Source organism: Equus caballus, chromosome 1, assembly GCF_041296265.1.
Source record: "Equus caballus isolate H_3958 breed thoroughbred chromosome 1, TB-T2T, whole genome shotgun sequence".
In the NCBI taxonomy this organism is placed as follows: domain Eukaryota; kingdom Metazoa; phylum Chordata; class Mammalia; order Perissodactyla; family Equidae; genus Equus; species Equus caballus.
The window spans coordinates 89,121,182-89,134,872 of NC_091684.1; the positions used below are offsets into that span (position 1 = coordinate 89,121,182).

The following is a 13,691-nucleotide window of genomic DNA, read 5'->3' on the forward strand; positions in this document are numbered from 1 at the left end:
ATGACAATCGTCCTTCACACTGCCACTCCCTGGGCTGGTGAGGCAAAAAAAAAAGCCAGCCCTGCCCATGGTCATGAGGGAACACTGCCCTGGGGTGCTCCTGCCCTCGGCTGGCCGTGTGCGGGGACTGGGACACTGAAGACGGACAGACCAGGACGGCAGAAGAAATTCCTCAGACACACACTACACCACCAGCCCTGGGTAACAGGACCCGGCCCCACCAGGGCAGGAGACGACCGGCACAGATCAACACACAAAACACAGTGGTGAGGGAGTGAGAGAGGAAATCTTGAAGAGCAACTTCAGGGACCAAATATGTCTTTTTTAGCCTCATTCAGACTACCGTTACAAAAAAGAGGTGACAGCCAGAGTTGCTGGAAGGACAAATGTAGGTTTCGGTCACGCTCCATAAACTATGAGCAGAAGTTTGTTTTTTCTTGCGGTTGTAATTTCAGTTTTGTTCTTTCTTTCCGTCTTCGTTGGCTCGATTTTTAAACATGAGACTCACTGCGGAGGCCGGGGAGCTGAAGATGGGCCAAGCGGATGGCAGATTGCTCGTCCACACGACAGCGTTCTTCCCTGCTGTTCCGGGGTGCGAGCGGGTGGGAGTGATGCGCACCCTCCCGCCGCGCGGTGCATCTGTGCGGGCTGGCCGTGGGCGGGAGGCTGCTTTGCTGTGACGGCTCGTGTCACAGCACCGGGTGGCAGGTAGGGCGTGATGTGGGGGGCTCCTCTAGCTGCTCAGAATCTCTCCGTTCGGCGGTCTGACACGGAGGCAGCTCCAGAACAGCCTCTCTAGCTTCTTTAATTAACTTAATCCACCTAACCATGGTCTTTAAATAATTGAGTGCCTTGGTAACGGTGCTCAGCCCTTTGAAGAATTTGAGTTACAAGAACGTTTTAACCTTTTAATTCTAGCTTCAAACATTCCGCTTTCCCTCCCATTATTCACAAGCTGAGGCGACATCAAAAATTCAGTATTTGAGAAAAGGAGAGGATGTTTAGATCATCCACGACAAGCGGGGAGCCATATTATTTGAATGGCATCATTTCAAACGGTAAACCAGCAAATTCAAAAACATACGGAAGAAATGAAAATTACAAGAAATGAAAATTACTCAGGTGGTTTTCAGCGTCACATGATAGTTTTCCCATCTGTTACAAACTGTAAATGTGTTTATTTGAAGCTGATAGATTCCTAAAATGTTAGATCGCTTGTGGGGGAAGAAAAATCAGGTTTTTCTTACTTCTGTAAAACAAGAAATGACCTGGATTGATTCCTTCGTAACTTTATTTAATCTTAGCTCCTCCTAAAAAGTACTGAAGATATTTATTGTTATTCTTTGGATTATACACAATGTAAATTTTATATTGTTAGATATTATATATATATAATTATAATTATATCAACTACTAAATATCCTATCATTAAATTTAAGAAAAGATGAAGCAAATCCTTCTGCCTTTTCGCCCCGGTTGAGTTTTCCACATAGTCTTACATAATATTAAATTAGAAAACAATATTATAGTTTAGATACTATTTCTTACCCTGGAATTTGAAGTAGTTTAAAGTATTGTTAGATGTACTCATCAAAGGCCAACTCAGCCCGGAGAATTCACATTCTTCATCTGGAATACCTTTTCCCTCTTCTCTCCAGTACTGACACTCTCTTTTTCCTTCAAGGCCAAGTTCAGCTACCACCCCTCCGAAGCCTTCCCCAACCTCTGCAGTCAGATAAATGACACATGTGATGGAGCTTGAAGTTGCGGCACGCTGTACAAACGGAAGCACTGTTAACTACGTATGGCCCTCGAGATAGCACAATGGAGTAAATGCACGCCTCATGTAGACCCCGGAACACCCAGTAGGGATCTCAAGTTCAACAGGCCCACGACTGAGCTTGAGACTCTCCACCCAAACCCTGCTCCTTCCCGGGCCTTCCCTCTCTCTCTCCATGCTTCCAGGGGCTCAGACCAAAAACCTAGGGGTCATTCTTGACTCTCTTCTTCTCTCTCCTCCATCCATCATTCATCCAATCCTCACACATCCAATCCATCAGCAAATCCTGTTGGTTCTGCCATCAACAGGTATCCAAAATCTGACCACTTCTCACCACCTACTTCCACTGCCTTGCCCTAAGCCACCACCAGGCCTGACCTGGGTTTGTTACAGCCCCTTTGAGGCCCCTTGCTTCCACCTTTGCCCCAGAGTGAACTTGTTAGAACACTCGGCCAGATCACGTTACTCCTTCGCTCAAAATCTCCCAGAGCTTTCCACCTCCCTCAGAGAAACGCACACGCCTTGCCAAGGCCAAGGACATCCTGCGCCACCTGCCCCTTACTCTTCCCTTGACCTCATCACTTCCCCTCCTGCGCAGCTCCAGCCACAATGCTTTTCTAGCTGCGCCTCCAATACAGGACTTTGTTCTAGAACACAGTTCCCTAGATATCTGTAAAATGCACCCCCCATTTCAGTTCTTTACTCAAATGCCACCCCCAATCCCCCGCCCCCAAGCACACACTAATATACATCCATATCTCCTTGGCTCGCTTTGTGGCAGGACGCCTCTCCTTAACACTTTAACTGCATGTAACGCACTATGCATTTTTCCTGGTTATCTTGTTTACTGTAACTCCCTCCCCCTACAAATGGACAGATCCAAGAAGGCAAGATCCCAAGAGCCTAGAGCAGTGCTTGGTGCACCCAAATGCTCAATGAAAACTTGCTGCAGAAAGCATGCCTCGTCTTAGACCACCTGGGCCTTGCACAGTGCACTGAGGAGACGTGAGGCACTCAAGAGAATTGTTTCCATAGTAATAACTTTAAAGTCATTCAAGCAATGTGGGCCTGTTTCCTCATCAAGACAACGAAATTCTATCTTTTGAAAATGAATACCATCTTTGGAACCTTCCTCATATTACAGAGGAGAAGACAGACAGACATGAGTGCCTTAAATGTGCACTTATTGAGGACCTACCGAGGGCAACGGATGCAAAATGAGGCCAAGACAGCACTCATCCTCAAGACTACCCTTTGGGGAGGGGAGATATGAAAACAAATAATTTCGGTACAAGGTGGTAAGTGCTGTCATAGAAGATGGAATATTCCAATATAAGTGGTATATAAGGTGTTAGAGGAACCAGCAGGCAGAAGGTGACTTTATGGGAAAGAGCAGGAAGACATGGGGTGTGGGTTGGGGAAGAGAGAGCAGAAGCTGCTTCTCTGTAGCCCCCGTGCTGTGTGCGCCTAGCTCAGCATGCCCCCAGGCAGCACGCTTTCCTGGACACCGGCGCCTCTCCACGCCTCAGTGCGTGTTTGGACTAAAGACCCCCTACGGACTGTGTTGCAGACCAAAGAATGAAACTAGGGTCGGAATGAACCTCAAAGAGGCTTTCGTAACGCTGAGTGGCAAGGGGACCACGGCATCAACTTGAGCAAATAGTTCAACTCGGGTCACAATGCCACCTAGGCATTAACAAAGGATGAGTATTCTAACTAGAGCCTCCAATTCTTATTTCTAATGTACAATCGGTTGACCACACTCAGAGAAATGAAAACTAGCACTTTTTATTCTGCGTAATTTGGCTTCCTTGGCTCTGCACCCACGAGCCGTGGTTATTTTGACTCTGCACTACCCAGGTCTCTGAGTTTCCCGGGAGCTTTCTGCCTACAGCTCATCACCAGGTGCCAAAACCTGAAGCCACTAAGGCTTCCAAGCACAGGCTTTATTTCACAAAACCTCAGCCAGGAGAGTCAATGCAAACAGTCAGAATCTGATCTGGGACCAACAGACAGTAGCCAGTTAGAAAACACTGCCTACGTCTAACATAACCCAATTAATCTCTTTAATATAAAAATTGATGCTATTTCACAGATGAAAGAAGGGAGTCATGAACTCCGCTAGAAAAGAGCAATGCTGGTCGGCGTCATCTCAGAAGAGACTCAGGCTCCGGGAGAGTCCTTTCAGATGCATTCCCTCTGCACCTCCAATTCCCCCTTCACCTTCTTCTGCATTCTGACCTCGGGTCGGGGCACAACCCTGCACTGACAGAGAGCAGCCACCAACTCTGATGACAAGGAATCCATCCAGAATGAACCAAAAAAAAATCAGAGCACAAACTGAGTCCAGGAGATAGAACTGTGATGAGAGTCGAGAAGACACCCCAAGACAACCCCTAAAGCTGCCTGCTTTTTGACACGGAGACCACCTTTGTCTCCCGCCAGTAACAGGCAAGGTGAACACAGCACAGTCAATGGAGAGGTACTTAAGTACTTCATGGATCTAATGACATCTCTTGAGAATAAAATCTCGCACAGTGCAACTCTGACTATGCCAGAGAGCATATGATGGAGACGGTGTCTCTGTCTCTGAAACCAACTTGTAGTAAGTTGATCCACATGAAATCGCCATTGTTATGGGTCAAAATACTTGAGCACCAGCAATGTCATATGCGTCAACCTCACAGTATTCCTCTACTCTACAGACGACAGATGCTCTGCCCCCAAGACAGTCCAACGAGCAGCGCCATAAAACGACTTGTCCTCAGAGGCACCAGATTTCCCACTAAGTCACTGGTACAAAGACTGAAGTCTCGACAAGACTTACAGTTGTGTCCTAAAAGCAAACACATAATTTCTTTCAAGTTATCGTCATCGATAATAGCAACAGTATGTTCCACATGCCATAAAATAGGCAGAGATAAGAGCAAATTTAGTTTTGGAAAAAAAGAACCTGCAAAATACTAAAGAACTGGTATTTTATAAACAGGTATGTGTTTATACATTAAACACTAATATCTACTCTCCTTGACCATTATTGGGTGCAAACGTTTCTAGGATCTATTACATACTTCTCGGCCTTCTTAAATAGAAGCATGCTGAAGTGTGTGTCTTGATAAATCAAGGCTGTCAATTATTATACTGTGTTCTAAGACACCGATGCCCTATTCAGACATATGAAATTGTTGATTGCAACAATAAAGACCTAAAAATGCCACAGACTGGGTGGCCTAGACAGCAGAAATTTAAATTCTCACAGTTCTAGAGGCTGGAAGTCCATGATCAAGGTGTTGGCAGGTTTGGTTTCTTCTGAGGCCTCTGTCCTTGGCTTGCAGATGGCTACCTTCTCATTGTGTCCTCATTTTAACTGAATCACCTCTTTAAAGCCCCTATCTCTAAATATACAGTCACATTTTGAAGTACTGGGGTTAGGACTTCAACATATGAATTTTGAGGAAACACAATTAGCCGGTAACAACTCTTATACCCAGACACTAGGTAAACTCACGTTCTTAAATCAGACACATCTGAATTCAAATTAAAACCATGTCACTTCTATCTTTGTGCCCTAGGCAGAAAAGTTACTCAGTCCAGACTTCAGTTTCAGCCTCTGCAGAGTGAGGACAATGACACCTACACCTCATTAGTCCCTTGTAACATATGGAAGACAATACATGTAAACATTGCCTGGCATGCGTAAAGTGTTCAATAAATCTATGTGGAAACACCATTTTATTTTTCTGGTGCTTAAGGTGTTGTCTTTTCACGACCTTTCACTTATGTTTGTCTGTAGCTGTGCCTTCCTTCTTTCACCCATTAGGGGCAGATAATTAAATCTGTTAGAATCAAAATACAAAGGCTCAAAACTGAGACCAAAGGCTGTCCTGTGAACACAGAGCGCAAACTTCAGTGTGTGGGAGTTCAGACCTCCCTTCCGGCTGACAGAGTCTGCTTGTGTGTTTTTGGCAGAATTTCTTTCCTTGTTGTCATTCTGTTCCAAATATAATATATTCTTTACTGCACATTTTCAATAAGATAATCCCAGTGTGAAGGTTAGCTTTGTTACCGTTAAAAAAAAAAAAGGCAGAATCATAAATTTGACCAAAAACTAGTGCCAACCTATAATAATCATTTGTGTGGAAAGTGGTTGGGGGTGGTAGAGGATAATTTAAATGTTGCATTCCACTTTAAAAACAGCACAAAGAGGTCTGAGAAGCTAATTGTCTTAAAGAAAGTTTGCCAAAAGGAAGTGAAGCACTTAGAACCCTGACTTCGAGTTCCATCCAAGTATTATTCTAAAGCAGACTTCAGTAAAGTTTCTCCGCAAAAGGCCAGATAGGTGATACTTTAGGTTTTGCGGCCATATGGTTTCTGTCACAACTACTCAATTCTGCCACTGTAACTCAAAAGCAGCCATAAACGGTATAAAACAAATGGGTATGGCTGTACACCAAAAGAATTTTTCTATGGACACTGAAGTTTGATTTTCATAATACTTTAATGTGTCAGGAACCTTAAAAAATTTTTTTCCAGCCATTTGAAAATACGAAAACCATTCTCAGCTCAGGCTGCACAAAAACAGGTGGTCGGTCAGACTGGGCCCAGGAGCCAAAGTTTGCCTACCCTGTTCTATTCTAAAAGCACAACATATACCCGTTGTTAATAAGAAAACATTTCTCCTACTGAAAACAATCTGAAAACGAAGGATCAATCCATCACCCCCATTACCTCGTCCCGCCTTCTCATTTTGAAAAGTGCCAATGATGTAGGAGCTCTGGACCGGACCGAAGCAGAGGCCACTGCGAAACAAGCCAAATTAAGGTCCTTTCCTGAGCACTTTAAGTAAGAGTTTCCGAACGTCTCTTCATAGACAGGGATAAGGCAGCATCCTGACAACGGGCACCACGCCTACAACTGACAGAAGCGGGGACTAGGCTGTTATCACGTAGACCCACCTTTACAAAGCAGCAAAAGGCAGCAGTGGCTTTATAGGCATACGCATGCAAAAACTGTATTTTTACCATTCACCATCACGCTATCGGCTTGCTTAAGGCGATGAAGAAAGGAGCCAACTTACAGTAAACTGACCTGAAGAATTGTTCTTAATGTGAAAGATGACATGAGTGGAGCCATATTAAAATAGAGCCGGAGCGGCCATTCCAGAGGAACTGCCTTGCCACGTCCTGTTTTCTTTATCTTCCCAACGGAATCTAACTGCCAACATTCCAAGAAGCCGGTAAGGACAAGAATATCCTGTTTGTAAGAACTGATGATATTTGACTTTGCTGATGACCGATCAATGAAGTACAAGTCTAGCCTGTTGCCTGACGACTGATCCTAAGCCATTCTGTGAACCTGGCCTCACCTTATCTAGCACCCGTGAACTAATTCTTCCTTAACACAACTCACTTCATCCTCCCTTTTTCCCATTAAAACCCTAAGCCCCTCTCCTGTAATCCAGACAGTATTTGGGTTTCTATTTGCATCTGTGCTCCCCAAACTGCCATTCTTTGCTTCCAAATAAACACTTTGCTTCTTAACGCTGGTTTCTGGTTTTGTAGGGTGACACTAAGAATGAATGAGATTGCTCAAATGTTTATACGGCAACTAAAGATAACTTGAATAAAAATTATTTCTTACTCCCCAAGTGTCACCTAGACATTATTTCTTTCATCCTTGAAAAACAATCACATTATAAAAGTGATGTGGAAAATACCTCAGTCTATAATACCTCCTTTTATTTTCATATAGCCCTTCCTTTTGAAAAGGTCAAAGGGTACTGCACTCTTTCTTCCATTCTGATATGGTTCCTATGGAGATGTTGCCATATCTTTTTTTAATCAAAGAGAAGTAAAGAAATGTTAAGTTGTTTGCTGGAAATAATTCAAAGTCCTTGGCAGAGCAGAAAATGAGGACAACATTGCTGAATTACCAATCTAAGGCTTCTTCCAAAAAGACCATGAAGACTTCACCCCGTTCCTTCCAGAAACGAAAGCTTGTACTTTCTGGGAGGAGAAGACTCTGACATAAGTGCATTCATGTTTCTCTATAACAATGATGACTACCCAGGATAGCATCTTCGTAATGCCCATAGTTACCATTCTAGACAAGCCAAGGGTTGACTGCACTGACTGGGCAACGATTATCTCAGCGATTTGCCATCAACAGGGCTAGAAGAGTTAACAACGACAACAGAGCAACAAAAACTACAGCACGTCTAACATCCACCCAAAGGAGAAGCATGAACCGCAATTCCAATTCATTTGACTTGTCGGATACTTTTCCAGAAAATATTTTTCTAGTAATGACGTACACTAGCTTTAAAAACTGCCTGATCCTCTGCCACAAAAACCAGCGTTTTGACCCCACGTGGAACATCAAACGTGTCAGATAACAGTATGAAACCAAGAGAAGAGTCTCTTTGACTTAGGATGGAATTCCAAATTTTATTAGAATTCTATTTGAATTAATAAATTCAACTCTATTCCATCAATGACAAGAATTCATTGATTTGCTAATTTTACAAACCGGGAGGCATCTTTTTCATCTAGTTTATCCTTAAGCGCCCCTTGCACTGACTTCCTAAATGAACTCTTGTTTTCCATGAATACAGACCTTCCTAGTAAATACAACGCAATCTGAATACCAATAATAAGACATCTATCCCACACTTTTTTCTTTTTTACAAGAACTGCAGGTTTTCCTAATTAAAAAAAGGGAGGGGAGGGAATCTGGGACATAATCGTCTATTCAAGACGTAAACTAATATTTTTGACACTTAATTAGGTGCATATGATGTTGAGAATATACATGAGCTGTGTCAGTGATGGAAAATCTCACCCAGACACACTCAACATGTTCTTTTCCTCATAATCCTGTTCTTATTCCGGTTCTATCTTTAAAATACCATTACTTAGAAAGTACTCAAAGTTATCATTCTTCACAACGTTTCCTGAACATTGGGACCAGCTGTAGACCTTTTGTAGCTCAGGGCAAACACTTCGGCAGAGAATGCACAAACTCCACAAGACAGGCGGTGACTTCTAAATGATCTGAGGAACAGAACGTTCTGGTGGAAACACAACTAAACAGTGGGGCTGGCCAAGTTAAAAAGTAAGATAACAGGTCTGTCTTTGTTTAGGTCTACCTTTAACACAGTTTAAAAAATATAGCAACACAAACTAGAATTCTACTTCTGTTTATTTCAGGGTAGACACATCAGTTTAGCAATGCACCCCAGACCTCTGAATCACTGTTTTACACGATCTACGTGAATAGTGTACTATTGCTCATTACCAAAACGATCAACTGGGTTATAGAAAAAATAAACCCTGGGAGGTGGAAAGGGGTGGGGAGAAGGGATAACTGAAGTTACACAAAGCGATTAACCTGTAAAGGTGTGTGTGGGGGGGGGGGGCGGGTAGGAAGTGTGCCCGGCAGGGAAATCACACGGCCCAGATTGCAGGACTACGCTGGTAACTAGGAAGCGTGTGACCTCGTGCAAGCCCAGATTGTTCAAAGATTCGATCTCATGGCTAAAAAGCCAGCACTGCGCTGAACGCTCTTTGAGATACTTTCCGGGTCCAAACACCAATTTATAAATATCTCTACCCAGGTGTATGTGCCTCATTCAGCCACGACAGGGAAAATTCAGCCTTCATTCATCTACTCCAGCACAGAGACGGCGCCCTGGGGCCCGGGCTCCGGCCGGGCCCGGGCTCCGCCTTCATCCGAGGACGCTCCTCGGCTCGTGAGCATCCTGCAGGGTAAGCAGTGCGGGGAAGTGGCGCTCCGAAGTTTAAGGGTGGCCTCGCACACATAAAGTTGAAAAACTGCTGAATCAGGGTGCCCCCATTTTGCCAGATCATAGGCAATCGGATGCTCCCTTCCCTCACCCCTCCTCCTACACTGAAAAGAAACCGGATCGGCCTGTCCGCTCTGAGGTCACCTGCGAAGAGCAGAGTGATGTCACTCGTCTACCCCTACAATCGCCCTCAAGGTAGAAAAGAGCAGAAATATCATCAAAAGAGACGGCACTATCCGGAAGGTGACCCTTTAAAGCATTATTATTAGATCCTGCAGCCTCAGGCCCAGTGGGACGGGGTCAGGAGGAAGGCGAGCGCGCTCCGAGCACTGGCTAGTTTCCATCATCCCCTTGCCTCGCCGCGCGGCGGCCAGGATGGTACCGATTCGGACCGTACGGGCCGGTGTAGGGTATCACGAAAAAAGGACGCAGCTCATGGAGCCCCTGCAGCCACCCAGGCCGAAGGGTTTAGGGACCACTTCCCAAGAGTTACGGGCGGCAACACCCAAGTCACGTTTTGAGGCCACCTCGCCGGCTTCCGGCTCGGCGGAGCCTGCCCTCCGTGAGTCACCGCAGGAGGGGCCCGGACGCGGGGGAGGGGGTAGGCGGGCTGGAGTGGCCGCGGTGGTCAGGGTGGGGGTAGGGGGGTTGGAGGGGCCGCGGTGGTCGGGGTGGGGGTAGGCGGGTTGGAGAGGCCAGGGTGGTTGGATCGGAAGGGCCGGGGCGCGGGGGGCAGCGTGGCCGCGTGGCCGGGGCGCTGGGGGCCTCCTACCGGTGGTGGAGAGCACGGTGCTGGCGAAGAAGAGCGCCGAGGTGAAGTCCCAGTTCCAGTTGCCCGAGGCGTTGCTGAGCACCGACACGCCGTAGTTGCTGGCCTCCAGCACCCGGCCCAGGAACTGCTCGAGCTGCTGCTCCGACAGACACTCGTGCTCCTCCAAGAAGCGCCGCTTCAGCTTGCGCAGCTCCTGGCGCAGCAGGTCCTCGTAGGGCAGCTCCACCGAGGAGAAGACCACGGCGCCGAAAACCAGGTAGAGCAGGTAGCCGAGCACCAGGAAGCCGAAGCACCAGGCCGAGCGGTGCCGCTCCACCAGGCGCACGCACGAGCTGCCGGCCAGAGACTGCAGCATCTTCCCCCGCCGCCGTTGCCGCCGCTGCCGCCGAGGCCCAGCCGCAGCCCGGCCCGCCGCCCCGCCGCCCCGCCCCCGGCCCGCGCTCGCTCGCCGCCCGCTCTCCGGCCGCGCCGGCCGCCTGCGATTGGCTCCCTCCGGAGAGCTGTTTCTTCCTTCTTTTCCTGTTTCCTTGCAGTATAAAAAGCCCAGATGATGTGGCGCTGACGTGGTTGCCGGCTCAGGTAACCCGAGAGCCCAGGGACACCGCGCGCCAAACTTGGCCGGAGCGCAGGGGCGGGGCGGGCCGCCGGGATGCGCCCGCCTCCACGTGGTCCCGCCGCGTGCGCCGGGGGCGCTGCCGCCCACCCCGGCCCGGCGGCGCGCGCTCCTCCTGCTCCCTGCCGGGTTCAACAGCCAAAGCGAGCCGTCCGCGGGCGGGCTGCGAGTGTGTGTGTGTATGTGTGTGGCACTTCTGGGCAATGCACTGCCTGTCCAAGGCCCCGATCCAGCGACACCTGCTTCCCACTTATTTCTTCTTAACCAAAGCCACTACCACGAACGGGCCAGCGCTGGATTACTTCCCTTCACCTGTCTTACGGGCTCCGGGGTTGAGCGATCTCCAGGGATATGGTGACAATATCAGGACCTTAGGCACCTTGCATCCTAGACGTCTCTTTCCATCCACGCACTCCTTCACAAAAAGGACCTGAGGGTAAAGGAGTTTGGGGAAATTCACATTACTGAACTCTAATTCTTTAAAACATGAAGAGAGAAGGAAGGTTCCCTCCACAGCAGAAAAAGCACTACCATTTAGACAGCAGATATTTATTTGGGTGATTAGAATTGCAATTCGAGAGACACCGATTCAGGCAGAAACCCAAAATGTGCTCCAAGGAAGACAAAGGGAAAGGGTTTATGAAGGCAAAAAGATAAATTACACAGGTTGCTCTGCAAAATTTGTGATGGGCGCTGGTCACAACTGTCACTTCTCGGCTCTATGTGGTTGCTTGCTACGGCCATCTTTAAGGCAGAAAGTTCTTATCTGTGGGAGTAGGCATATTTCTTCAAAGAAGGTCAGGATGACAGCAGTGAAGCCCAGTTCAAAGTCCCATTTCATCTGTGTAGAGACGTGGTGTGCTTGTATAAGCCCCATCTTCTTAATGGCCTCCCAGCTCCGTTTGGGAAGCCTTGACTTATGTCACTCCATTTTCGTTATTGCTGTCCACAGTCCCAATATGCCAGCTACCAGAAGGGATTGAGCTTTCCCAAGTGGTGTTTCTTTTTAAAGTGACACATGTTGACGAGGGTCAGCGAACCACCCTATTATGGGTGAGGGTAGAAATTGGTGCACCCTTTTTGAAGATGTTTTCAAGAGCCATGAAAGATTTTATGTGTTCTGGCTCCATGATGTGGATTATTTTTTCCTAAGAAAAAAGATTTATAGACAAGACTGTTCATAAACAATATATATGTATATTATATATATGAAATATGTGTGTGTATATATATGAAATAATGGAGAATCAGGAACAATCTAAACGTTCTAAAATAGGGGAATGGTTAAATTATGTTATCTCTACAGCGTGGATACCATATAGCTATTCAAGATGTGTTTGAAGACTATTGAAGCATAAGCAATCTTATGTATAGAATATATACAATCTTATATATAGAATCTCAAATATGTAAAATATTTGTATTTTCTATTATAAAATAGAATTATCTGCATAATAGATCGACTGCAGAGAAATAAAGCCTAACAGTTGTCTTTCAGTGATAGTGGAGTATATAGGTTACTTTTATTTCTTATACATTTTTATATTTTTCAAATTTTCTACAGTGGACATATGTTATTTTTGTAATTAGGAGAAACATTGAAAATAAACTGAATTGACAATTATTTACTACAATTCTTAGCTGACTATCTGCCTACTTGACTGAATTCTAGAAAAGAAAGCACATTTCATATTTATTTAGAAATTTTCATGGAAATGTCTTACATACTCCTCAGTGATTTTTCACTTTCAGTAGATAAGCTTGCCTCCTATTTTACTCAGAAGATTGAAGCTGTCCTCTGCTTTACTTCTCTGCACTTCAAAATCTCTTAATCAGTAATCCATTTCTTTCCTTTCCTCTTACCCCTGAGGAAAAAAGCATCTCTTTATTTTCAAGGTGAAGTCATTAACCACCCTTACCTCATCAGCTGGTCTCCTACTCACTTGAAACTTGAATCCCGCCTTCTCTGCTGGCTCCTTTCTCTCTACCTGAAAAATCACCCCCAGTCTCCACCATCCTACAGTGTCCCTCTCGGCCACATGCTTTGTGACTCTTGCTCCTCCTACCACATCCTCCTTGATCTTTGCCAGTTTGACGTGTTGGGGCACATGTTGGTTCCTGAGGTCACTTCCTCCTGCAGCACACTCTCATGGTTCTCCTCCTTCCTCTCCTGGTCATTTTCTCCCCATGTCATTGTTTTCTTGCTCTTTTTGCTGCCATGTCTCCGCTCATGTGTTTCGGACAGTCCCTTCTCCACCTCCATCTGTGATGAAGTGCCTATCCTTCATGGCCTGGCTTAAATGCCATGCTTCATCCACCTCTGATGCACTGAGAGGGTGTGCCTTTTTCCTCCTCCCAAACCACATAACCCTGTGAATACTACAGTGTGGGGTATGTGTGGTTAACAACTGCATGCACGGGCGTGGTTTTATCATCCTGCACTCAAAACACACATTCACATATATGGCAGCTTTAAAACACGGCTGCAAATTCTTTGCCCCTCCTCTCATCAAAATGTAGAGTTTGTGTTTCCTACTCTTGAAACTGTGTGGGCTTATGACTGTTTCAACCAACAGGGTACATCAGACATGACTAGGTGGTTTCAAGGCTAGAGCGTAGAAGGCCAGCAGCTTCTGACCTTGTTAACTAGAACACCCCTCTCTTGGAGCCCTGAGCCACCACATAAGATCTCTGATTACCTTGAGATTATCAAGGTAATTGG

General features: G+C 46.2%; 1 protein-coding gene and 1 long non-coding RNA gene across 2 annotated transcripts in view; one reads left to right on the plus strand and one right to left on the minus strand.

The window, feature by feature from the left end:
- KCNK1 (potassium two pore domain channel subfamily K member 1) overlaps positions 1 to 10,976 on the minus strand; it is a 44,251-nt gene extending 33,275 nt beyond the window's left edge. The window contains exon 1 of the mRNA XM_023647414.2: positions 10,357 to 10,976. Within this exon, the coding sequence (XP_023503182.1) occupies positions 10,357 to 10,711 (355 nt within the window). The 5' untranslated portion in view covers positions 10,712 to 10,976. The remainder of the gene's footprint in view (positions 1 to 10,356) is intronic.
- LOC138923746 (uncharacterized) lies at positions 9,625 to 12,603 on the plus strand. The gene is made up of 2 exons (XR_011437818.1): positions 9,625 to 10,146; positions 10,890 to 12,603. It is a non-coding gene; the product is annotated as an uncharacterized lncRNA (long non-coding RNA).
- Positions 12,604 to 13,691: the final 1,088 nt, after the last annotated feature.